Source organism: Gobius niger, assembly GCF_951799975.1.
Source record: "Gobius niger genome assembly, chromosome: 23".
Lineage (NCBI taxonomy): Eukaryota > Metazoa > Chordata > Actinopteri > Gobiiformes > Gobiidae > Gobius > Gobius niger.
The window spans coordinates 11,890,118-11,917,750 of NC_136874.1; the positions used below are offsets into that span (position 1 = coordinate 11,890,118).

A 27,633-nucleotide genomic window follows, 5' to 3' on the forward strand; every position below is an offset into this window, starting at 1 on the left:
TCCCGTTTTGTTGTCCTGCGATTCAAATGAAACGAGGAGCATTTCCCATTGAGCTGTCGCTGCTTCGCCGCATCCCCCCCCCACCCATTCCCCGGCTAGCCTCTGATGCTTATTGTAGCGGGCTAATGAGGCCGGTGGTGTGTTTGCTAGCGGATTTCACATGGACTTTTGAAGCCCGCCGCTGCAGCTTTGATTAGGCCCGTGGTTTTGATGGCGCTTCTTGCATGTGCTTCACAAGTGGAAGGGAAAGACAGAGGAGATCAGCGGCGCTTTCCTTCACTCCAAAAGCGCGGCGCCCTTGGATTCATGCCGCGCCAATTCTCTAATCTTATTGGAACTTACGTAATGTAGGGGCTAAAGGCTTTTATCTAACAGCGATACGCCCACTAACTCGGTGTCGGTGGGTATTTTGGTGTACTTTGAAGGATGCATTCGACAGGGCAATTGAAGGATAGAAGGAAGCGGGGTGATATGGAGTGCAGGGAGATATGATAAATAATTAAGAAGCCGTGTTATAGAATGTGTACATGTAAAGATCAATACGAGCTGACACCAGTAGTCATGTAACAGGGTGCCAATTAGTACTAGTGTAAATAGAGAAGTGCATCATTACGCATGAGTCTGTGTTATGCTTCTAAAATGCATTAGTGTGTCAACAGGAGACACCATGTCCCTATTTCTACTCCCCCCCCCCCCCCCGGGGTTTTGACCTGTCTGTGGCCTTTTGTCTGGCAGCGGCAGTGGCATCTCCCTGCTCATCCTGAAGCAGCGCTGGATCTCCTCGCTCCAGTTCCAGTCGCTGTCGGAGATCAGCGCGGGAAACGTCTACATATTCAACAACAGCCGCCTCTGCTTCTACAACACGGTCAACTGGACGTCCCTGTTCAGGACGTCCAGCCAGAAGGTCCTCGTGCGCAACAACAGGGACCCCAAGGAGTGCAGTAAGTCTCCACCAAAGACGCAAGATGAAGCTTAAGTAGGAGTTTAAATACGGCTAGAAGCAATGCTAGCAATTAGCAAAATGTTATATTTGGCTGACTTACTACTTTATTTTTTTATTTTTTTATGTAAGTTTGATTAGTGTATTACAATTGATATTTTTGTACGTATATTACAAACTTAAATGATAGGAAATTGTCCGCCACAATGCGATTTATGTTCCCAGTTCATGCTAACAGTAGCATTGTTAGCAAGCACACGGATGCTTTTAAGTGGTACGAGAAATTGTTTTGAAATTTGAATTTTCAATCACAAAACTCCATCTTAAAATGTTTCAAATGTTTAGCTTGAATCCACTGGTTCAGACCATTCACGTGGTATTGTTGGGCGGGTTTATTCAAAACTTAATATTAAAGCGATCGTCTGTAAGATTTCAAAGTGAGGAGGGAGTGAAATATGAAAGTAAACAATCGAGTCCCTCCCCATTGATTGTACCAGAAAGCAACTCCTAGTTTCCAAAAGCAGGAGTGCGAGAAACAAATATTCAAAAGTAAACGATCAAGTCCCTCCTCCTTCTCTCCTGATTGGACCTGACAGGCCAGGTCACAGAAAGCTCATCTCATTGGTCGAAGTGAGGGCCCGGGGATGGCTGAGATCAGCAAAGGCAGGGAAAAATACTATTTAATAATACGTTGCGTAAAATTGCAGGCCCTGTCGATCAATTATACGCAATCTATTACATTTGTAAAACATTTAAACGTACAGACTATCACGTGGAGATAGAAGAAGCTAATACATAGCCTAATACATACATCAGCTACAAATATCCCAGTAAAAGTCCATCCTCTTCACTAACAGTTTCAACAGGAGCCTTTCCAGATTGATGTTACTGTGCCAGAGTCATTCGCACATGTGTTGTATTGAAGACCCTTTTAGCGCCGAAATGATGGAAGCAAAGAGGGAACGGCATAATATTGGTCTGTTTAATCTGTTCAGAATGGGCTTTGTAAGTCCATACTCCCGCTACGCGACACCTGCGAAATGCCAAAAATGAAAAGTACTTAATTGAAACTGAAATCTCTCGAGCGCCTGCAAAACGATGTCAACAGATGTTTACCTTCCACATTGTCGCCAAAAGCATAATATCAATCACTTTATGGCTCGCATACATTTGTGCGTGTGCGTTGAAGTCGCTGATTTATAGTTAAAGATGTTGAAATATGAGATTTAGCAGGAGAAAAATAACAGATGTCATCATAAGTTTATTGCTTCGACAAGAATTTCTTTGGCTTTTTTAAAGTTGACTAAGTGAAATCCTTTTGAATAGGTTACAAAGTCTAGTTTGAAAAAGTAATCTCGTAGTCAAAGCTAGCCCTGTGTCTTCCTCGATGGACATGCTAACTGCTACATGCAACAAAACTGTGGCTTTCCTTTTGGCCCAACTGTAAGTAAACCTCTTGCGTCCATCAAATCAAGCCTTAACTAATCCTCCACAGACGTTTATTGAGACAGCTCCAGTGACTGGTGTCTCCTTGACTCCCATGTTGACGTCCACCGCGCCGTCCCACTTCCCTTTTTTCTCGTAGCTAACACCATTATCCCGCTAATGAGAGGCGCAGTGTTAGCCGCCACATCGATCGGCCCCTTACACCCACTTCTTCATTTGGACTTGGCTCTTTGACTATAGCATCGACTCCGGGGTTAGCCCCCACCAGACTGCAACCCCTCCCTCCCCCCCGGCTAGCACCAGCAGGAGGACCGGGGTGTCAGTCACCGCTCACATACCCCCTTGACCACCCCGGAGTATCGATCGCTGGGGGTGCGTGAGAGGGGAGAGAGGGTCCGGATCAGCTGAAGGCTAATAGAAAGAGTGCGGGGAATACCAATGGTGGTTCAATGCAATGGGAAGCGATGCAAATCGGGGCACGGGGGTAGATGCTGCTAAACAGATTTGCTGAAATGATAGGCTAATGGGGTTTATCATTGTATCGGGATAAGTTTATTAAAGAGCCATTTGCAGCTGTTCAAGTTCAGTCCAAGAAAATGAGATTGTATGAAAGTTTGCAGTGATTGTCATCTTCAGATACGTTGAAATACTATATTGAAATGAGATTAGATTACAAAAGCATACACACACACTAAAATAAATATGAAATGTATTCATTCAGTATTCTCTTGTTATGCAAAATAGCATTACTTGAATGTTGCAAAGAAGAAAGAGTAATCAATTACTAATTGCTCACTTTTTGGGGGGTTTATGTGAACATTTTACGGATGCCTCGTTGACGGATATATACAGACAGCATGTCATCATAGAAGGGGGCGTGGCCTCACAGAGGGGGGAAAACAGAATCTTTTGGGAAACAAAATTTTTCACTCTCTTTAGCCATTTTCTGGTGAAATATAAACTTAGTTATCACATACAAATAAAGTCAAGTCTAAATGGGGTCCATATGTACGTTTATTCAGATTTGTCAGTATAAGTGAAAAACTGCAGTCATATTTAGTGCTGGCTAGCGTTAGCATTAGCACGATGCTAATATGAAGCATCATGTTAGCATTCTTCTTTTTCTATGTACTTATGGGCTAACCACTTTGCACCTCTCCATGGCATGGTAGTTTTTGAATAATTAGAAAAAGTTTAGATTTTTCTCAAAATTGTTTTCCCCCTTAACTGTTTTCAAACATGACCATATATGGGCAATTCCAGATGTGCCATGAACCATCTGGAACATAGTGTGCGTAACCCATAGACTGTAGAAAAAATGAACGTCTTATGCTCACTCCTCCCCGTTTACCAGAATGACCACGGCCGTGGGGGAATTGATGGCGGATTTACAGACTCCTCCTCCCCAGCTCTGACGAAGCATGTTCCTAAAAAGGACATACGGGCGGGATTTTCACCGTAGACTCGGCCCTTGCGTGACGTGTAGCTCGCGCTGCGCCAATGCTAACAGTCCGAGCCTCATTAAGTACGAGATTTCAAAAATTCATATTACGAAAGCCAGCCTGGTTTCATATATTGTGATTAACCCAGTGTTATCTCAGGAGGAATATCTAGCCTAGTCTAGTGTTGAAACAATTAAAACTAGGCTTTAAAGTAGTTTTTAACGTGTCTAAAGTCCAATGCTTTTCAATGGGGGCCTAGTGGCGATATGGAGGTACTACAGCAACGGCGGAGCAATGGCGGCCCCCACGTTTGTGGTCAAAAAGCAGGGCAGCCAGCGGCCATTGGTGTAACCCTGGATATGGTTCTATAAAATGTTTTAAAGTCCTGGTTGCCATGGATATCCGACATGTTTCTGGATGCTAGCAAACATTATCTAAAAGACAAATAAAAAAGAATGAAAGTGCAGGGTCCAAATGCTGTGATGTGAATGAAACATTTAAAGTCTCAATTTTTGAATTGTGTGAAACAGAAACTACTGGAGTTATCGGGACTCTTGATACTTGATTTCGATAAGTGACTCGCAACAAGGGTATTGAACTTTTCATTCACAAACTAGCATCCTATACGTGCTGCTGCTGGATTCAGGGCATAGGGAACACCTAATGCTACGCTAACACTCAGAGCCACTCAAACACTGATTATTTTTAATTGGAGGTACATGCCCAACAGGCATAAAAGGTCTGGTGTCATAAATATTGCTGATTGTATTTGTTGTTGTGACTCAGAGATGATGAATATGATTCTTTTGCAGTGGAGCAGCGTATGACGTGTGATCGCATGTGCTCCGATGAGGGATGCTGGGGCCCGGGTCCAGACCAGTGCCTCTCCTGTCGATTCTACCGCCGCGGACGCACCTGTGTGGAGGCCTGCAACCTGTTCGACGGGTAATCTCATTTAATCCAAATCGACATTCACTTTCTGACACCCGGATTTCAACAAGCCATCATGATAGAAAACTTGTTTCTCAAACGCAGTACACTGGCGGCCATTTCACATCTCCGCATAACCTAAAATGATCAATGCCGAATGCAGCGGCATCGCGGCCACTCCGAAACGAACTGTTGATTATGCGCACATGACAAGGAAATTAAGCAAAGACAATTTTCTGCATCTCGGGAGGAGCAGAATCGCATCACTGATTGGCACAAATGTAATGAGATGAACCGATAAAGAGCCGCACACAGAAGAGACGGGGTGTTTACAGTGTCCAAAATCAATTATAACTGAGCGAAATATCAAATTACATTCTACTGTTTGAATTCATTTTCTAAATTAGTGTCGGAACTCAATTAAAATGGGACGGATTATTACTTGCAGTGGGTAACTTGCTGTAATTGAATTTAAACGAGCAGTGGCGTAAAAGAGCTTATTCGAATGAGTAGAAATTGCAGCTATAAGTAACTTTTATTGTAACTATTTTACAGTTAACATGTGCAAGAATGTGGCTTGTAAACCAGCTCTTCGGCATGTCACAGAAGAAACTTTAGTTTTAAATCTCAAAATTGTTCTATATATGGAATGGACACTTTATCACTGGTCTGTACTAGTTTGCACCTTTTTTTCCCCGTTGTCTCATTGATCAATTAAGGTATTCATCCCTGAAGGGACATTTAGTTGTCGGAGAAACCAGAGAAAACCTCCACAGACACAGGGAGAGCACACAGAAAGGCTCTGGAGCCCGGGAACTTCTAGCATGAGCGTCAACAGCGCCTTATCCCCGAAATACACGCTTTCCAGCTTTTTAGGCATGCAAACAAATCTTTGGTGCCGTAGCAAACACAGAGTGCTGAACTGCTCAGAACAAGGCCAATCATAGTCTGTGGACTTTAAAAACACCTTTAGGTAGCTAACTTTAAAATGATGGTAACCTGAAAACACAAAAAGGACCAGGACCCGAGGTTAAGTTGCACCATTTCATAGACAGCGGAATTGCCTTTATGTATATGACAATGGACCCCAGGTGGTTCATGCTGAAAAGTTGAGCCCCATACATCAAAAATGGTTAAAACCCCTGATGTAAATAGGTTGCTATTACTATAGGATTACTATGCAACCACACATCATCAGTAGGGTAAAACAGTCTAATCCCAGCTCATGTTCCCTATTAGTGGGTGAACAATCCAACGCTTGGTGAATTCTGCTTCACAGTGATACGTCGAGCCGACATCGAAGGATCAATAAGCGATGAATGCTTGGCCAAAACAAGCCAGTTATCCCTGTGGTAACTTTTCTGACACCTCCTGCTTAAAACCCAAAAAGTCAGAAGGATTGCGGGACCCTGCTTTTACGGTCTGTATTCATACTAAAAATCGAGATCACTTTTACCCTCGCTTTATCGTGAAAGTTCATGAAATTGATTCAAATGTTTTATAAATATATGCACACTGTTTTTCCCACAAATGTTTGAATTTACAATATACTAAAGGATGAAAAAAATACTTTCACATTCTTTATTTCTCTAGCAATAAAATCAGGTATAGTGCCTTTAATGTCGGTTCTGTGCCACATCTGGCAATGTGTGGTAACTTTGACAGAAGCTTGAGGTTCTAGCATCCGGAAGGAATTTCCAATGCCTTTTATTGCATAATTCATTACAACATACAACATATTGCATATTCTATAGCACCCTGCCTTATGTGAATAGATTTGAAGCTTGAAAAGTAAGCCACTACAGCCACATCTTGATAAATAGCATCTTTTCCCAGCACCATTAGAGCCTGCGTTTTCCCTTTCCTCCCTGGAGGAGTGGTGAGAGCGCGCCGCGGTCATGTTGACTTGTTGCCTGCCTGGGATAGTGGGAGGGATGCTTTTGAAGCTGTGGCTCCCAGGGAAGGGCTTTGAAGGGGAGAGGAGAGGCGCGTGGCAGGGGTGTCCGCTCTCTCCGCTCTCTCCGCTTCTTTTTTTTTTTTTTTCTTCTGCAGGCCTATACTACAGTAAATACACTGGGCTTTTGTCACACAGAGGGATCACAATGTCTATAACCCCGGGCGTTAGTGGGGCCAGTGTGCAGCCACCTGCCTGTGAAGGTGTAAAAGGCAATATAAAGAGGGGTGTTTGACATAGATACCTCAGATGACCCGTTTCTTACTCGGAGGAATCTCAGCTATCCAAGGTACGATTTCAAACAAACTGAAATACCTAGCAACAACAATAATGCACAAATGAAAAAGGAACTCATCAAGAAACCATGCAATACATTAGACATGATAGCTTATTATTAATGGTTAATTAACTATGTTGACATTAGACACATTACATACAGATATGTTTTCACACATCTTCTAAAAATGAGTCTTTCAAGTTATTTATATAAAATGAATCTATTCTATGTTCTAATCCTTATCTGCTTACTTCACACCAAATATATAGATCAATTTCTGAATTGGTGGAATTCTTTTAATGTTAAAAGTTCATCAGACTGTACAAACAGACAACCAAACCTGTATGTTTTTAAATATATGTAAAAAGAAAATAGCACTCCAGTTACATAATATTCAATGATAAGTAGTTAGGAATTCAAATGGCTAAATCTTAAGATAATCCTTTATTGATCTCACAATGGAGAAATTCACTTGTTGCATTCGGCACTGAATAAGATCAGGAATGGGGAAAAATATATACAGTGCATTCAGAAAGCATTCACCCCTACACTTTTCCCATAATTCGTTATGTTACAGCCTCATTGTTTTTCTGTTTTTTATTTTTTATTTTGGGATAAGGCTGTAACATTACAAAATGTGTAAAAAATGGAGGAGTGTAAAAACCTGTATATTGACATACTGCAGTACACGGGGGGCCCGGCTCTGTCAAACCAATGGCAAATTATTAATGAGAGCAGTACGTGGTGAATCTGCAGAGGTGTGTGGTCTTTCTATTTAAACGCACAGAGAGTTGCATGTTCTTATGGCAAAATGATGCAACAGATTGTACAATAGTGCTTCTGAGCAGACTGCAGCAGTAGTAACAGTAGACGGCTGGGCCATCTCCTGTCAACAAATCCATAAAAATCGGATCCAAGCTTCATTTGTTTAGGGTTATTCAGCTTGTGGAATATTTCTGTGACTTACACTATATTTTTGAGCATAATGGAAAAGCTGTCATCATCAACATTCAGTTGTTGTGGCAGAATATTAATTATCCCATGTTATGCTTTCTTTAGGCTGAGCCTTGAAGTAAAACTAAAGCAAATTACTGTGGATCTAATTATAAAACATTTGTATCAATTTCATGAACTTGCAGGCTAGGTTGTTAGCATTTCTATGACAGTGACCCTGATAAGTGACCCTGCTAGTTGTAGAAAGTGAAAAGAGGAACATACATTTATTAGAAACATTGTCGATAGACTAAGACGTGAGTTAAAAAGAGTATAAGAAGTGGAGAAAAGATCTGTGGAACAACATTAATTGCCGAGTCACTGCTGGTAAATCCATCTAACACTAGTGTCAAAAAGTTTTAATGTGAACAATAACTTCCGCCTTTTATCTTTTAGAGTTTGTTGGTTTATTAAAAGGTCAACCGCAAATCCCACAATGCTTCACAATGTGACATAACAATCCTGAACTTATTTTTTTTCTTGTTTACCTTGTTTACCTTAATAAATCCTTTTCGTAGACTCTTTCTCGATGGGATAATTGGGGGGTTTTCATCTCCCCCTGGTGTCTCTGGCCAGAAAACCACAATTGCAACTTTGCTGCCTATGGGTAGGGGACACCAATAATGGAATCACGAAGAAGAAGCTAACAGGCTAAGTCGACTGAAAAAAATGATCTCCATTGTGTAATTGGATGTACAATATCCCCCTCTCCCTTTATCTTTTCTGTCAGCGTAGTATTTACTCTCACCGACAACTAATGAGTAAAAAAACGCAACATGCAGTGGTGCTTATGGCCTCTAGAGGCATGAGTTATTTAGTACTGCTTAAAGGGGAGATACAGTGATCATTTTCCGAGTCCTAATTACGCAAGGCAATCCATCTGTCATAAGGAATTAGAAGATGACAGATTTGCAGTATCTTTGTCTCAGCACACTGTATGAACACGTCCATCATTGATTAAAACATTTATTTTACACCAGTTAGTAAAAAAGCTTTAATGAGCAAAATTAATTATTCCCAAGATGTTTCCGCTTCAGTCTGGTCGAACATGGACGTAAGATAGGACACACATACATGTCAATATCAAAGCATCAAAGTCATTCATTAGAAATTACAACACAACATGGTAGAATGCACAAAAACAACATGGCCGCCAGAGCTGGACATTAGTTCCAATGGGCTACTGTGGCAACGTCCGGTCTAGAGTTTTCCTACAATCTCCTCAATCACCTGTCCTTACATTACACTGCCAACTTTTTCATTTCACATTGCTGAAAAGTTTTCAGGTTGTTGATCACAAACCTCCCACTCAGCCTCATTTTGTGCCTGTTTCCTTAATTAGCCGGCGCGCTAACACCCCTCCGTTTTCTCCTGAATAAAACAAAAGGCGATGCAAGACGGGGAGCGGCTGCAAAGCTAAGGGGAGCCACAGGAACCGCTGGCTGGCCGTCCGCAGAGAGCGCGCGGATTAGCAAGACGTTAATTAAAAAAGCTGGAGGTTCCGGGTGTGAACGGTGGTCGCGGTCCTGCTTGAAAATCCAGCTAAAACAGGTCTAATCCCCCATCAGGGCCCTCCCCACGGGCGCACCCCAGCCGTGAAGGAGGCCAACCAGGAGGAACGGAATAGCAATGACCCAGGAGACCCAATGCTACTGCTGCTTAAGCCTTTGTCTCTCAGAACCAATTCAACCTTCCTGTATTTTCCACCGGCGCTAACAAAAGGAGATACCTCTGCACCGGCCGCTGAAAGGATTCTTCCGAAAAGACAATTTATTTTGTTACAAGAGAGAAATGAAGGGAGTTTCCTTTTCTGAAACATGTCCTTTTCTGAAGGTTCATACATACGTCGTCACATAATGTAAACAACGACTGTGATTGCAATTATAATGACGAAATGCAGACTTGCCACAAGCTTTATGACAGGTTTTCAAGGTTCTTATTTCTTAGTTTGATGGGATAATGACTAATAAGTGTTAGTCATAGATTTGCACCAGTGAAGTGGCAATGTTATTAAGAAAAGTTCCAAAAACGTTAGCTATTAATGTTCTAACAATGGCTCTCCAACTTGTTTAAACATACTTGACTTTCCTGATGAAATATTTCACCTTTCAACATCTGACGATCCATTGGTCGATCTTTGGCACAGGCGTCAGTACTCGCGGCTATCAGTAAAAGTCAGTACGCAGTCGCTTATTTTGCCGTTTTCGCTAATAGCTTCACATTAGGCAGCTATTTGGCAGATTGTGTCTGACCTTTGGGATGGAAATATCGTTCCATCTGCCAACTTTAGACCAGATACTTAATACTGCTGTCTAAATTGTGGTTGCAGGCGAAGTTTAACTATTGTGCAACAAAAATATTCATCAAATAAAACTTAAAAAATAGACTAGGCTGGTAGATATTAGCCTATTTGATTGAAAAAGGTTGATGGCCATGGTTCTATAGCATTAGCGACTCATTTCTGGACCCATTACTCCAAAAGTACTTAAGCAAACGCTGAATTATGAATATATTTTCCACACAAAAAAAATACAGAAACATGGAGTGGAGCAAAGTGGTTCAACAACCCGTGAATAAATAACGGTTCTATGTTCTATGGTGTGCGTAATTCTAGTGTTAGCTTCATGCTACATATGCTAGCTTAGAGTGCCGGTCTTTCACTTCTGCTGGACAATTTGCTGCAGGAAAAACGACCCGGTTTTGACTTTATGTCTTTATGTCTTTATTTTTGTGTGACAAATATGTTCATAGTTTGTCTTAAAAATTGTGATGCCCATAAAAAGCTTCCTTCCCCTTGACTAGATCACGCCCCCTTGTATGAATTAAAAAAAAACAATGCTCTATTTTAAAAACTATTTAAGAAACTAGCAGTGTGCATTTTTTATTTTGTTTTTTTAGATACAGACGGCATCGCGTCATAGAAGGGGGCGTGGCCTCGCCCAGGGGGAAAGGAAGTGTCTTTTGGGAAAAACTATTTTTTACTCTTTTTAGCCATTTTATGGAGGAATATAAACACAAATAAAGTCCATATGAATGTTTTTCACAACAGATTGCTCAGTAGAAGTGAAAAAACAGCAGTCATAGCAAGCGTTAGCTTGTAGCATGATGCTGACATGAAGCATCCTGTTAGCATTCTCCGCTTTTTATGTATTTATGGGCTGTTGAACCACGTTGTTCCTCTCCATGTCTTTGTATCTTTATTGATTAGAAAGCTATATTCATAATTCAGCATTTGTCAAAGTAAAATGCTAAATTACAAATATATTTTCCTGCTGTGAAAAAAACTTCCACATGGGCCCAATTTAGACTTTACTTTATTTGTGTGTGATAAATAAGTTTATATTCTGCCAGAAAACAACTAAAAACATATATCCTTCCCCCTCGGCGAGGCCACGCCCCCTTGTATGATGGCCCGTCTGTATCCACAACAAAACAAGGCACCAGACACCAAATGAGGGCCTATTTTGCATTGTCATTCTTTGTTTTGACTCTGTAATTGTTATTATTATCACCCGTATTGAAACACTGCCATGTCTTCCCATGCAAATCCACCCATCTCCCTGCGCCTTTCTCCGCCGCTATCGATCCCTCGAAAACCGGAAAACTGTTTTTGATCAGCCGCCGCTCACTATCGACGACCACGGGAGGCACTACGACTTAAAAAAAAACCTCCCCCCAAAGATAATGCCAGATTTGGACACAAACAAGTGGAAAAAAATTTATGGATTGCTCGGTCTCCGTGCAATCCGCTCGACGCGGCGCTTCAGGGGCCCGCGGCGGCGAGCTGTAATTGCGGAGTATAGAGCCGATATTGAAGTTTGCATTGTTTACTTCAGTGCTTTCAGAGTGGGGGGGAAAGGCAAAAGCATTACTCAGGCGGGCTAAAGAGAGGCTGGTGAAGTCAAGTCAATGCTCTAATAATGTGGTGCTATTTGAATGGCTGCTTAATCAATACTTTTATTTATTTTGGGGCGTCGGTGTTTTGAATTTAAGCTCTATTTATTGCTACATTGGTGCAATTTTGAAGCTTTTGGACAGAGAAATGAGCCAGTCAAGCAAGGAACTGAGAGGGTCACACTGCATCGGGATTGCAATTTCAATGGACAAAAAAATCAGCAAAGGTTGTGAGCAGACGCCACCAGTCCCCTATTAAAGTCAACAGTCATTGCCATTACGTAAATATCCTCCCCCTAAAGCTACCAGAAGCTCAGCACCAAATGTATTTTCCCATGTTCAAATTGAAAGGAACAGGCCACCGTTTTTCCATACTGTGATATGTTCTTACCTGAGCTTAGACGAGTTGATACTCACCTGTCTGGTCTTTGTGCGTGCCCGTGGAAGAGCGTGGCAGCTCCCAATGTCACCCCCGTTTGGAGCGATAGGAATACAATGGGAGAGGCTAAACGCTAACAACATCTTTGGTCTTTTTGCGTGACTGAGGGCACACCGTTCTTCCATGCTGTGATATGTTCTTACCTGAGCTGAGACGAGTTGATACGTACATGTCTGGTCTCCGTGGAAGATCGTGGTAGCTTCAAACTTCACCCCCGTTTGGAGCTATAGGAATACATTGGGGGAGGATAAATGCTAACATCTTTGGTCGTTTTGCATGACTGAGGGCTCGCACAAAGACCAGACAGGTACGCATCAACTCGTCTAAGCTCAGGTAAGAACATATCTCAGTATGGAAAAATGGTGGCCTGTTCCTTTAAGCTATTCTCATAAGCTGCCCTGATGATGCGTTCAAAAGAGAAAGGAAAATGTAATTTATCTAGTGCTACACACATTATAAGACATGCAGTAAACATTTTGATACTTATTGATATGTATTTGCTTCACTGCAACTTCCATGCAAGTCTGTGTTTTTGGCAGTTAGAACCTCATATTCAGAACGCATATGTGTTTTTGAAAATCCAACACGACCTTCAATTATTTCTCTTTCAGCATCTCGCCAATATCTTAAAGCTATGTTTATTATTTCATGCACATCCAACTTAATTGGTCCCTCCTTTTTTCCAAAATCTCCTTATCTCTATCTGTGAGTTTATGCTTATATATATTTAAAAACAAAAAAACATCAATATTTCATGCTTTCTCTCCGTTCGCTTTCCCACACGCCGGACCCTTAACTTGATCAAAAAATCTTCCTCGCTCTCAAAAAAATATCCACTTCCCTCACACCTCGCCTCAAATGGACCGCACGGCGATTGTAGCCGGGTGCACAGCCTTCATTCTTCTTGTGTACTTATACACTCCTGGTTTTCTCGGTGCGAACGGGGGGTGGGGGGTTGGGGGAGAAGGGAATCAATATTTCAGCGCGAGCATACTCTCTCAAATCTATAATGCATGCTCCTATCTGTGTCTATCAGGGACGTGCGGGAGTTCGCCAACGGATCGGCGTGCCTGGAGTGCGACAGCCAGTGCGACAAGATGGACGGGAACACCATGACCTGCTTAGGCCAGGTAACAGACAGCACGCTTACTCCTCAGAGACGCTCTCGGAAACAACACCACATTAAGGCCGGGCGCTGCAGGTGAAGAAGGGAGAAACATGTCATTTGGAGCTATCAAACTTTTACTGGGAAAGTGTATTGCAAGTTTTGATGATATATTAGTAACAAATGTTCTTTTTTACAGAGGGGATTTTGGATCTTAGTTTTCGAATTAGCAAATTAGAAGTGAAAACTGAAAAATTCACACTTTGCCTTGCTTTTTTGGGTTCAAAGCTCAATAAATCCCTCTAAAAATAACCTTTTCCGGTGTGGAATGCTTCCTGTTTGGGAGGAAGGAGGAAATGTTCAAATAGAATAGGCCGGGTGGGTACGCCAGACGTCCTCACAATGGTCTTGGCCCTAGCTGATTGGGGAAATAAGGTATGTTTTTATTGTACGCTCGATTCTTTGTGATACAGTATGATTAATTCACTGATATTTTTATATAGCTCTTACGGTGGTGATTATGGAAATAAAAGGAAACGTGTAAAGGAAAACCCACCTGTACGCTCAGTCATTCAGCTGGGAGCTAAAACTATACTTTACCTGCTTTTCTTAAAGAGGGGGTATTATGCTTTTTTCAATCACATAGCACCAGTCTATATCACACTACAATGATGACGAAACCTTCTGTTGGTCTGTAAATGTAGTAAATTGGAATAATTGCCTTGTATAAATTTGCTCTCTCAAAATGGCTGTAGTGAATGTCTTGAAATAGGCCTCTGTCTCTTTAAGAACCTCTGACCCTTTCCGACACGCCCCCTCCACACGCTGTCTGTGGCATCAGTGGGGAGGGGGTTCTGCTGAGGAGCAGTGGTTGGTTACTCGGCTGGTGACGAAAGCTCGGAGGCGTCTCCAGGAGGTGGGGGCGTTTCTAGGAGGACTCAAGAAAAGCTATCCCTAAAATGGCCGCCATCAGAGTTTTTACAGATTACTCAAAAATACGTGAATGTGCCAAGGCAACACTTCAGGCATGTTTTTAATGAGGGAATGACATAATAACATGATGTAAAGCTCGAAAAAGTCAATTTTGCATAATACCCCCCCTTTAAGTTGCTAAACATTTTACCCAGTTTTCAATAGTTTGACATTGATAGAGGCAAACAATTTTAAACTGTTGCCATGCCATTACTCTTTTTAGCCGTTTTCTGGCAGAATATAAACATATTAAACACGCACAAATAAATTCAAGTCTAAATCAGGTCTATATGGATGTTTTTAACAGCAGATTGTTCAGTAGAAGCGGAAAAAAAACATTAGTTGTAGCTAGAGTTAGCATCTAGCATGATGCTAACATGAAGCATCACATTAGAATGATCTATTATTTTTGTTATTTATGGGCTGTTGAAGAACTCTGCTCCTCTCAATGTCTTTGTATCTTTATTGAGTAGAAAACTTGATTATTCAGCATTTGTAGTTTTAAAGTAATTTCGAAAGTTTGGATTGTTCTTCTCTTTGTTTTCCCCCTCTACTGCTTCAAACATGACTATATATGGGCGATTCCAGAGATGCCGTCTGTATCTATATTGAGTCACAATTCTCTGGAACGTTAACTTAAGAAATTAAATAAATAAAAGAAATTAAATTGCGTCTAAGCTGAAATAAAATTATGATTATTACTTACAACAGGTGTTATCCATTTTAATAAGTCATAATTACACAAGGATTAAAACATTAAACATAAAACAGTGTCATGTGCACTTTTTAAGTCCAAGACTGGAAAGTGTGGCGTCTGTCGGAGCAGCTGAAGTGGAAATGTTGAGTGGATTGAAAAAGTAATTTTGAGAAAACCAGCGCAAAACTTTTGAGGCGTCTGCGTGAGTACCTCTCTCCAGTCTTTTGCAGCATCTGGCTCCCAGAGAGGAAATATACAGTATATATATATTGCATGATACACTATGTACAGTGTTCCACCTCCATTGATAACTATCTTAGTTTATGTTTACACAAAAGACCGTCTCAGTGCCATCGGCGCTCTCGCTGATCCTTACTGAACGACTCTTGGCGTTAGATTCAAACCACTCCACCCATATTTGCTGCGTGCTCAAGAGACTGTCCCACTGTTTCGATGCACGGTGTGGAAAGAGTGGTTGAAGAGGCGCGTACCTGTGTGGTGGAGTTAATTGAGACAGAAGGATGTTGAGGTGAGAGTTGCTGAAAAAGAAGCAAACAAAACTATCATCACTGGTCATGACGTTTATGCTACTTACTTCTGCTGCTGTTACAACGATATTCTTTTTGGGATTGTTTGAAGGACAAACGCGCGGCCATTTTGCATACTTGCGAAACCTGGCCTGTTTGTTTGCTCTGAACGCGCCTGGCATTTGATTGGTTCCTCCACCTGCTCGTACTTTGCACAAAATCAGGATTAGAGAACACTCCAGACTCTCTTCTTTGCATAGAGGGTTTTAGTGGAGCGGCTTAAGCCCATTCTTTTGGGCCACTTTGTGATACAAGCCGCAAATGTGGCATAAATGTTGCCTGGGACCTTGTTCTTCAGAAAAGCCTGTTAGCCACTGGAAAACGTGACATGGGTCTCATTTACAGGGAGAGTTTCCCATTGATATCTATCTCAAGAGGAGGCTAGACCCATAAAAAGGGCATTTTCTTTTCTAGGGGCCCCCAAATTTGTCGGCAACTCTTCGCCGGCACAGCCGTAGTTGTGTATCTGAAATGCTAATAGCCATAGAAAAGAAAAACAGTTAGGGCCAGGTGGAGGCATCCGGTTCACCGTAGCGCCCCAAATGAAAAGACGACTTGACTTTTTTTTCCCCACCCCCCAAAGATATCTTCTCCAGGTTTGCAGAGGTGAGAGCTAGGTTAATGGGGGAGAGAATGATAAACTACTGTTGCTACTTCATGAGGCGCTCTTTTTGGCACACACACTCCAATCGGCGCATCCAGATTAGTTTTTGACCTTCCCAAAAGTCAAACAAGTCTTTTGGAGAATTCAGGTGCGGAAACGGAGGAATTTCCCCATAGAAACTGTGGATGTTGACCCCCGGCAAAAAGGTGGAGGCGCACACACTGCGACGCTAGCGACGCATAAACCCCCAAAGGACGTTATCAGGCATGGATTTACATCATAATAAGGACCATGCAAACAGTAAGGGACAGTAGTTGCTGTAAAGCGAGACAAGGCAGATAGAAACATTCTGCATTCAACTCACATTCTGCGTCCAAACCCAACACCGCTAAGTCGTCTGGCACGTGTGATTTCTGTGTTATGCCCATACAAAGGCAGGTCCACATGAGAGACAGGAGTGTCCAGCGCCTCGAGCGATTAACCGGTAGTTTGTACACCACCGCAGAAAGAAAAAGTTGCTCCCGACCAGTGGTTTCACGAGGGACATTTCTCTCTGTCGTGTTGATTGACAGGGTTCTAAAAAATCTGAGCTATTTTTATCTATCATTAATTAATCTCCCATTATATCCATTTGTTATGTGTTTAATGAGATATACACCTATTATTTATGTTAGGAAAAGAAACCTGAGATAAATTTGGTTAAATTAAACATGATTTCTGGACAGAAGCATGAATGTGATGACTTTTTCAGAGCATCATCTGCTCATCAATGTTAAGGCTCATATTTTGCTGTACATGCAAATTGGAGCTTATTATTTGCATTCCTTCGATTTGAACCTAATGTTAAAGAAACACTTTGGGCGAAACCATTGGCGGCGAGCAGGGCAATATTCAGCAGTTCGCATGATCTCTCTCGCCACTCTGTCCTTCGCTTGTTTATCCAAATCCATGCACCCTCAGCTCCGGTGTCGGTTCATGTTGGGACAGTAAAAGCTTGTTTAGATGCCGTGTCGTGCTTTAAGGAGAGTCTAGAGTCCGGAGACAGAGCAGTGCAGTGTTTGGACTTTCATGAAGGCTTTCATTTTCAATCTGTCAAAATTGTCGGACAGCCTTCAACAACATTTCCCGTCCAAGCTAAAAAATATTTCATAAATGACGGCGAATTGTCGGTTAATGTAACATCTGCTCCAGTCGAAGTTTGGTAAAGGGAAAACAGACAGTCAGGGACAAAGCTCTGCACTGACATCTGCCCAAAACATCAGCCTGGGCATTTATTTGTATTAAGTGTTAATGGTTAACTAGTGAAAGTCACAGTTATAAGACAATAAAGAAAGAGTTGCATTGACTTGCTCAGCACACTCCAGTCTATTGCGTATCATTTCCCGCCCCCCCCCCCCATGAGTGAGAGAAGTCAATGGGATATAGAGTGAGCCTGTTAGCATGCTCAGAGGTGGCCGGTCACACTCGAGCAGTAAATCACATTGGAGTCAATCAGCCAGCGTAGATACAGCACGCATACAGCCGCCCGGACATACCCCAGCGCTCGAGGACTGCTCCTCACACACGCGCCATCACTCTCATGTTTATTTATGGGCGGAGAGAGAGACGAGCGAGAGAGGCTGTCAGTCAGGATGCTATAGCTCTGCATCACAACAGGGAGCGAAATACAAAGAAACCGTGACATTACAACTTCAAACACACAGCGAGAGCGGGATCAGAGAGGACCTGCTCGGGGTTCGTGTGATCACTTGTAAGTCCTTGTTTTGTCCCTGTCATCAGTTTGCTAATGCAGCTGTTAAGTCAAAGAGGATTATCTCGGTTTTCTAAATTCCCCTTCTTTTGTGAACTGGGTTAAGATTTCCCTGACACTTTTGATAAAGTTGTTAGAGCAAGTCTCGAGGTCCTTATTTTCCAATACATTAGACCAAATTCATTCAAAATACATTTATCGATGTAAGAGGATATAGATTTTTCTTTATCTGGCTGTGGCTGGATGCATTTTTTCCTGTGCAGAAAATAAAATTGCAGTCATTTTGACACAGATGTAACTGAATAAATGCTATAACAGCAATACCGCAGTGAGCAACGAGTTTGTTTGCAGAGAAAATGCCTCTTTTCCCTTATTGTAGCCTTATTGAAAAGCTAGTAAATGAGCCAGTCTTTGAGTTGAACTGATCAATCCGATCACAACTCTGATCTGTCGTAAAACGTTTGCTGTCCCAGTTGATATTAAAGGTGCATGATGCAACTTCCAATGTGAAAAAACACAAAACAAACAAAAACGTTTTATGTGCGTGTAGTTGACCTTTCAGTGACCCAGTCATCACTTTCTGGTGTTTTTAGCATGATCTCAAGTTTCCATAAAGTTCTGTCATAATTTTTCCTTGATTATGCATTACAGACTGCTTAACTGGGTGTAGTTACTATGGCATAGCATAACATAGCATATTAAAGGTGCACTATGCCACTTTTAAGGGAAAAAAAAATGTTGATATTAGTGAGTATTTGACATTTCAGTGACCCAGTGGCTGTATGTTACTTTCCATCCCGGTGGCTCCTATGATGCTTCAGGATGAATTTTATTCATTTAGGGTTTTATTCTTTAGGGTTTCTGGTATGAAATGAATACGTAGCCATGGGTATGGTTCCATCATTGAAAACCAAAAAAACAATTGATCCTAGAGCGTCCTACAAGCCATCGGGATAGTAAGTAAAGGCGCTATGCTAACCACCCAAGCATCCGCAGGGTCACTGAAAGGTCAAATACGCACTGATAGCAACTTGTTTTTGACATGCAAAGTTGCATAGTGTTTCGCATAGTCTTCCACCCAACAATGTCAAGGAAACATGTCATCATCACCCACTCCTTTCCCTTTCCAGCCCTGATATTGTTTGCCCCTCTCCTCACTTCTCCCAACAGCCTTTGCCTCACGCCTCTGAACCTGTCTGCCTCTGTGCTTAACTCCATTTCATCCGACACGTGACTTGTCATCCCATCACGTTCTCGACGACGCCCCGATTCCATATTCCGTTTTGCCAATTGTTGCCACGCCACCGCGGAATACGCTCTGGCCAATTTCGGTCGCGGGGCGTAATAAGTGAGCGCACGGATTCATCGGGAGCCGCGCCGTTCGCATTAAGCGCGGGAGGAAGTGAGCAAATTGACGGAATGACCGGGTTTTGAATTGAATCTGGACAATTCTCTCCCCCCCCCCTCTCGGTATGATTCTATCTCTCGTTTCTCATTTGCTCACTGCGTCCGGATGTATCCAAGCCGAGTCCTCTGTCTTTTGCTCTACGTTTTCATTCTTGACAGTTGTCTACGAGAATGTTACAAATCCATTGATCATTGCATACCATAAGCCAAGAGTCTTTCATTTCTAAACTAGTCTGAAGGATTTTAGCCCTTCCTCCCTTACAAAAGTCTTCCAGAACTGGAGACTTCTGGGTTGTCACACACTGCTCTTTGGAGGTTTATCCACAGTCATCAATGATGTTTGGGTCAGGAGACTGTGAAGGCCACCACAGAACCTTCAAACCGCAGCTCTTGATGTCGAAGTGCATTCACGATCATTGCCCATCTCCTCTTCCACAGATGGTGTTGTGTTTTCCATCCGATTCTGTTAGAAATTAATTCAATCCATTCTTTGTTACACCTAAGAAATATTTCCCCGCGCCACTACCTGCAAAAAAAAACTTCAAATGATGATGGATTAACAGTTGGACAGATGTGACAGATGAATTTGTTAGTAGGTCATTAGCTGAAAGTTTGTTTTCACTGCTACTCAAGGCCTCTTCGAAATCACTCCTGACTGTCTTCCCTTAAACAGACATTATTTCATTGACTTTTTAAGACATAAAATATCAATATTATCTAACTTTTGATGACGATGCCACATAGACAAAGATGGCACCCAGCACTATTTGCAGCCCTCATCTCGGGATGCCATTATTACGTTGTATAACTCCTTGTTGGACCCATCTCAACAAACTAATCCTTGCTGTCCCCCGTGTGTCCACCAGGGCCCGGACCAGTGCGTCAAATGTCTCCACTTCAAGGACGGCCCCAACTGCGTGGAGAAGTGTCCCGACGGGGTCCAGGGCGCCACCAGCTTCATCTTCAAATACGCCAAGGCCAACAACGAGTGCCACCCATGCCACGCCAACTGCACCCAGGGGTGAGTGTCAATTCCATCATGGTATCTATGGTAACTGTCAACCTGCAGATGTCTTTGTCTTTAACATTATGGCGTCATCAAAGACCTCACCACAGATAAATCTAGAAGGCCTGATTTGACATTAAAGGTGGGAAAGGGACTGTCGTAATGAGAGACTAGACATGACAGAGCACAGAGAAAAAGAAAGGAGTATCCGAGCTTTAACGCTGCGTATAGCTTCTGGAGGGGGCAGCGTCTGGGGAGAGAAAGGTAACCGCGGTTGGTCCAGGCCAGAGGCAGTTGACCCAGAAGACCGCTCCAGATCAGGGGGCAGATGAACTGAAGATGAGCCGGAAACAAAGGGAAGGAGTAGTGCTTTGGAGACGACCGGTACGAGGGTGATGGCAAAGGGCAAATGGACACAAAGAGGATGATGTCAAAGTGTGTGTAAAATCAAATAGAGATGTGTCGGCGCAAGAAGAAAGGGGATATAAAAAAGAAATATGTCGGTGTCAAGTGGTAAACACGCCACCAAAAAAATCCCATGTCAACCTCTTAACCCCCACATTAACTGAGCACATTTTCTCCAGTTCGGCTTTACCCACAGGTTTCTTACAGCCTATAGGCCAGTGCCTCATTTGAAAGCTAAGACATGCAAAATGGATTTAAACAGATATTTTTCCTCACACTGTTGCTGTGTTATTGACACTTTTTTGTTGTGTTTTCACCCTTGTTTTCGTCGCATTTTCAACACTTTTGTTGTGTTTTAATTCTCATTTCCATCCATCCATCCATCCATTTTCTTCCGCTTTATCCGGGGCCGGGTCGCGGGGGCAGCAGTCTCAGCAGAGATGCCCAAACTTCCCGATCCACACACACCTCCTCCAGCTGTTCTGGGGGGACCCCGAGGCGACACCAGGCCAGCTCGGAGACATAGTCCCACCACCGTGTCCTGGGCCTTCCACGAGGCCTTGTCCCACTAGGACATGCCTGGAACACCTCCCGCGGGAGGCGACCAGGAGGCATCCGAAACAGATGCCCGAGCCACCTCAGCTGGCTCCTTTCGACGTGAAGGAGCAGCGACTCTACTCTGAGCTCCTCCCGGGTAACTGAGCTCCTCACCCGATCTCGGAGGGTGCGCCCAGCCACCCTGCGAAGGAAACTCATTTCGGCCGCTTGTATTCGCGATCTTGTCCTTTCGGTCATTACCCAAATCTCATGACCATAGGTGAGGGTGGGAACGTAGATCGATCGGTAAATCGAGAGCTTTGCCCCCCGACTCAGCTCCCTCTTCACCACGACAGACCGATACAGCGACCGCATCACTGCTGACGCCGCACCGATCCGTCTATCGATCTCACGCTCCATCCGTCCCTCACTCGTGAACAAGACCCCGAGATACTTGAACTCCTCCACTTGAGGCAAGGACTCCCCACCGACCTGCAGAGGGGAAGCCACCTTTTTCCGGTGGAGAACCATGGCCTCGGATTTGGAGGTGCTGATCCTCATCCCGGCCGCTACACACTCGGCTGCAAACCGCCCCAGTGCGTGCTGAAGGTCCTGGTTCGTTGAAGCCATCAGAACAACATCGTCCGCAAACAGCAGAGATGAGACTCTGAGGCTCCCAAACCGGACACCCTCCGGCCCCTGGCTGCGCCTAGAAATTCTGTCCATAAAAGTAATGAACAGAACCGGTGACAAAGGGCAGCCCTGGCGGAGACCAACACGCACCGGGAACAGGTCTGACTTACTGCCGGCAATGCGAACCAAGCTCCTGCTGCGGTCATACAGGGAACGGACAGCCCTTAGCAGAGGGCCCCGGACCCCATACTCCCGGAGCACCCCCCACAGGGCACCACGAGGGACGCGGTCGAACGCTTTCTCCAGATCCACAAAACACATGTGGACTGGTTGGGCGAACTCCCACGAACCCTCGAGTACCCGATGAAGGGTATAGAGTTGGTCCAGTGTGCCACGACCAGGACGAAAACCGCATTGTTCCTCCTGGATCCGAGGTTCAACTATCGGCCGGATCCTCCTCTCCAGCACCCCGGAATAGACCTTACCGGGGAGGCTAAGGAGGGTGATTCCTCTGTAATTGGAACACACCCTCCGATCCCCCTTTTTAAAGAGAGGGACCACCACCCCGGTCTGCCAATCCAGAGGCACTGTCCCCGACCGCCACGCGATGTTGCAGAGACGTGTCAGCCAAGACAGTCCTACAACATCCAGAGACTTAAGGTACTCAGGGCGAATCTCATCCACCCCCGGAGCCTTGCCACCAAGGAGCTTTCTCACCACCTTGGTGACTTCAGCCCCGGTGATGGGCGAGCCCACCTCCGAGTCCTCAGCCTCTGCTTCCTCATTGGAAGACGTGACGACGGGATTGAGGAGGTCCTCGAAGTACTCCTTCCACCGCCCGACGACATCCCCAGTCGAGGTCAGCAGCCCCCCACCCGCACTGTACACAGTGTTGGTGAAGCACTGCTTCCCCCTCCTGAGGCGCCGGATGGTTTGCCAGAATCTCTTCGAGGCCGACCGATAGTCTTCCTCCATTTCTCATTTCCATTTTTGTTTATATCTCGTTCTGGTTTTCATCTGGTTTAGGTCTGGTTTAGGTCTGGTTTGCGTCCAGACGGAAACTAGAAGAAAGCCAGACGGAAACTAGAAGAAAAGCCAGACGTAGTTTTTGTCTGGTTTCCGTCTGGCTTTCTTCTAGTTTCCGTCTGGCTTTCTTCTAGTTTCCGTCTGGTTTTTTTCTGGTTTATGTCTGGCTTTCTTCTAGTTTCCGTCTGGCTTTCTTCTAGTTTCCGTCTGGCTTTCTTCTGGTTTATGTCTGGCTTTCTTCTAGTTTCCTTCTGGCTTTCTTCTAGTTTCCGTCTGGCTTTCTTCTAGTTTCCGTCTGGCTTTCTTCTGATTTATGTCTGGCTTTCTTCTGGTTTCCGTCTGGCTTTCTTCTGGTTTATGTCTGGGTTTCTTCTGGTTTACGTCTGGCTTTCTTCTGGTTTATGTCTGGCTTTCTTCTAGTTTCCGTCTGGCTTTCTTCTGGTTTATGTCTGGCTTTCTTCTAGTTTCCGTCTGGCTTTCTTCTGGTTTATGTCTGGCTTTCTTCTGGTTTCCGTCTGGCTTTCTTCTGGTTTCCGTCTGGCTTTCTTCTGGTTTATGTCTGGCTTTCTTCTTGTTTACGTCTGGCTTTCTTCTGGTTTATGTCTGGTTTATGTCTGTCTTTCTTCTGGTTTATGTCTGGTTTATGTCTGTCTTTCTTATGGTTTATGTCTGGCTTTCTTCTAGTTTCCGTCTGGCTTTCTTCTAGTTTCCGTCTGGCTTTCTTTCTTCTGGTTTCCGTCTGGCTTTCTTGTGGTTTATGTCTGGCTTTCTTGTGGTTTATGTCTGGCTTTCTTGTGGTTTATGTCTGGCTTTCTTCTGGTTTCCGTTTGGTTCACGTCTGGCTTTCTTCCGATTTATGTCTGTCTTTTTCCGTCTGGCTTTCTTCAGGTTTCCGTCTGGCTTTCTTCTGGTTTATGTCTGGTTTATGTCTGTCTTTCTTCTGGTTTACGTCTGTCTTTCTTCTGGTTTACGTCTGGCTTTCTTCTGGTTTACGTCTGGCTTTCTTCTAGTCTACGCCTGGCTTTCTTCTGGTTTACGTCTGTTTCTTTTGTTGCGCTTTTTTCGTCACATGTTTGTCACTTTTTCATCACTTTTGTTGTCATGTTATTGTCGGTTCATTTCCATCCCTTTTTTGTCATTTTTTTGTTGTGTTTTCATCATCTTTTGACGCAATTTTTACGTATTTTTTATTGGTCTATGATGGAGGTCCACTTCGACTCCTGGTAAAATAATGCCACACTACAATAACTTGGTGAGACTGGAGCCCATCGTCACGCTTTGTTTTCTACTATGAACTGGTCATCACAACATTTAGGAAAAGAGATCAACAATATTATTTCTGCAACAACCAACCCATGAGACAACCGACCGAGCAAATACCGCTAATCCGACTCCTACTATTCCAACTGCTACTACTACGACAACGTAAGCAAAATAGATTTTTTTTGCTGTTGTTTTCCCTCTTTTTAAGCGCGCGCTAAGCAGGAAGTGATTAGCGCTTGGCTGGTCATTAATTCTGCCTCCTTGAGTGAGGGACGGCGGGACGGGCTCCAGAGAACACTTTTGATTGCTCGGCGGTGTTTGTTAGCGCGCTACACAAGACACAACAAATTAGCTGGCAAATGGGGAGCGGTAAGCTAGCTTTGGAATGCAATCTGAGGGCCTCGCTGTCAGCGCGGCAAGAAGCTAATTAGCAAACGTTCAGATCCCATTCTGCCACGGCACACAATGGTGAGCCAAGGGTTTGAGGAAGACGGGGCGAGTCAATAATAGCACCAACACTATTCCGGCTACATAGATGGATACATAGATTGAAAGTTTTGCCGCATTTCTTTTTTTGTGTGTGATGTGATCAAGCCACAAAAATGAGACCAAAACATGTCAAAAAAGCAACAAAAATAACGTGATGAAAACACAACCAAAAGGACGAAATCGTGACAATCATGATGAGGAAGAAGCCTGGATGAGTTTTATATTCAATCAATAAGCTTTAAGATTTGGGTAATGCCGAATTGGAGAAAATGTGCTTGGTCAAGGTAAGAGGTTAAGATCACTGCAAATGAAAAAACAAAATGAAACAGGTATCTGCGGACCCTGTATTACTATCACTACTAATACTAGGGGCTGGATTGCGATCCTATACCTATCTGAGGGCCCGATACCATGCATACATATTGCGATACAATATATTCTATTGCATGCAGTATTGAATGTATGATTTTTCATCATAACTATGGCTGGGAATATCTTATATGTATATATTTAATACCGGTACTTTAATGATACCTTTCCCGATACCTATACTAAAATATGTGATATACAGTGTTCCCTCGGTTATCGCAGGGGTTACATTCTAAAATGAATCCGCAATAAGCGAAATCCGCGAAGTATTCAGCTTTATTTTTTACAATTATTATGTTTGAAGGCTGTAAAACCCCTCACCGCACACTTCATACACTTTTCTTACTTGTTCACGGGTTCTCCCTTATGCCTGGAGATTTACATTATCTAAATCAGTCTAATGTTGATACAAACATTGTGAAGCATTTTAAAAGTCTGGGCTCTTTTGCTTAAACCAAAAACATCAAATCAAAAATAACCATCTATAGTTTTGGCAATGGACGAAGAACTGTACATTTTCAGAAAATACACTTGTGTCTGTCTATGCTTCTCCTCGGCCTGTGCAAAAATGTTTTATTTAAGAAGAAGCATCTCCTTTAATTGGCGTCCGTGTCAAGATGTCTTACCACTAGGCTTGTTATGGTCTCGCCCTTTCACCCCCCGATCCTTGTTTGGTACAAAAATAGCCTCCAGCGCGATTAGTTACTCAGCAAGAAACAAAAAAAAACCAACAACAACATGGCGTTCCGATCACCTTTGTGCCATTTCTGTCCACTGCAGTATATATGGGCCAGCAGCAGAGGAAGCAACAGCGCAAAAAGGCGTTCTGGGCGCATAGTGATGTAAGAACGAGCAAGAGGCAGTAAACATAAGTTGGATACAGAAGTTTTCAAATGCCAACGATTTGTCGGGGCTGAAAAAAAAAAAAGAAATATTAGCTGCAAAGTTGTCAAAAGTGATTCGGAACAGACGCATTAAAATTCAGAGGGTGTAACAGTGAAACATCCAGGCCAGTAAATGTGTCATCGCTGCAATTTTATCATGCAAATGTCGGAAGTAGACGGGAAAACTTCAGCTGAAGTGTTGGAGTTGTGTCGGAGTGTGATGGAGTGTGTTTTGTGTCGTCAGGTGCGTGGGGCCGCGGCTGCAGGACTGCGTGGGGATGATGGACAGGTAAGGCTTCCTGTGTGTGTGTTTATTTACATTTCATTATTATGTTGCTGTGTGGTGCAAAAATCAAAGAAAAGTATTTTCTTTTGGTAGAATCCTACACTGATTTCCTCACAATAATACACCAGTAACTGAAATTTAAAAACATTTCAAACACTACTGTTTAGTGACATCATGTGTTCAGACCCCATCCAGCAGGGATCGCCAGTCAGTAGCTCTCTATACCTATTCATGTGGCTTGTTAAAGACTTTCTGTATTCTTTTAGGCTACAAACCTTTTGTATATAAGGGGAATCATTTTTATACATTTAATCAAATTAAAATGAAAAGATTGTTGACCAGTGGTATAAAGTAACTGTCGACCCTTGCATATATATATATATATATATATATATATATATATATATATATATATATATATATATATATATATATATATATATATATATATATATATATATATATATAAAACAAAACAAGCACCCTCCCCCTCCATGGGCGGTTCCTCCACCGTTGGCCTGGGAGCTTGAGGGTTCTGCGCAGCATCTTTGCTGTTCCTAGAACTGCACTTTTCTGACCTGAGTTGTCTGATGATTTTCCTGGGCTCTGCTGTAGCCACTCCTCCAGTTTAGGGGTTAGGATATAAAACCATGGCTCATGGGCGGTGAGCACTAATGCCAGTGCTCACCGCTCGGTGACAACATGTCAAAACTGCACCGTTTCTCTGCGTGGCCTAAAATCGGCTTTATATTCATGTAGTCACTGATTTTATCCGGACTTCTCCAGTCCTATGTAAACTGTTAGGAGAGAAGGGGAGGGGCACAATTCATGGCATCGCCCACGGGAACTTCCAGAATAGGGTGAATAGGCTAATCTTAATAGCTGAGCAAACCTACCTAAAGATCTGGAGATCCTGCTCCTGATGGATTGAAAGCTGGGTCTAAAGCAGAGTTCAAGATGTCCCAGTTGGATAGTAAACTACACCTACACCTTGGCCTTATCTCCGGCATTAGCATAAACCACATGTGGGGCTTCATGCGTGAGATACAATCAGTGAACATTGGCTCCACAGTAATGAACCTTTACGAATAAGTGAAAAATAATAAAATAACAGTGTCAAACGCTATGGTATCACAAACCGCCATTTGTTGCCAATGCAGCTGGATCGGATTTGATTGCCGTTCTTGCTCAGGACCGTTGGACAAAACGCTTTTGTTCCGTGGCTTAGTATGTTGCTCCTTCTCAGTTTGCTATGATTATTTCCACTTCGGTTATCGCCCACGCCAGCGATATTGCTT

The 27,633-nt window shown here is 43.2% G+C and overlaps 1 protein-coding gene across 4 annotated transcripts in view; it reads left to right on the top strand.

The window, feature by feature from the left end:
* The window catches only part of LOC306981807 (receptor tyrosine-protein kinase erbB-4-like), a 494,462-nt gene that overhangs the window by 385,892 nt on the left and 80,937 nt on the right, over positions 1-27,633 (top strand). For all 4 annotated transcript variants that reach the window (XM_079581509.1, XM_079581507.1, XM_079581508.1 and 1 more), the window contains exons 12-16: positions 736-941; positions 4,641-4,773; positions 13,352-13,445; positions 20,304-20,458; positions 26,294-26,338. In XM_079581509.1, the coding sequence (XP_079437635.1) occupies positions 736-941; positions 4,641-4,773; positions 13,352-13,445; positions 20,304-20,458; positions 26,294-26,338 (633 nt within the window). The remainder of the gene's footprint in view (positions 1-735; positions 942-4,640; positions 4,774-13,351; positions 13,446-20,303; positions 20,459-26,293; positions 26,339-27,633) is intronic.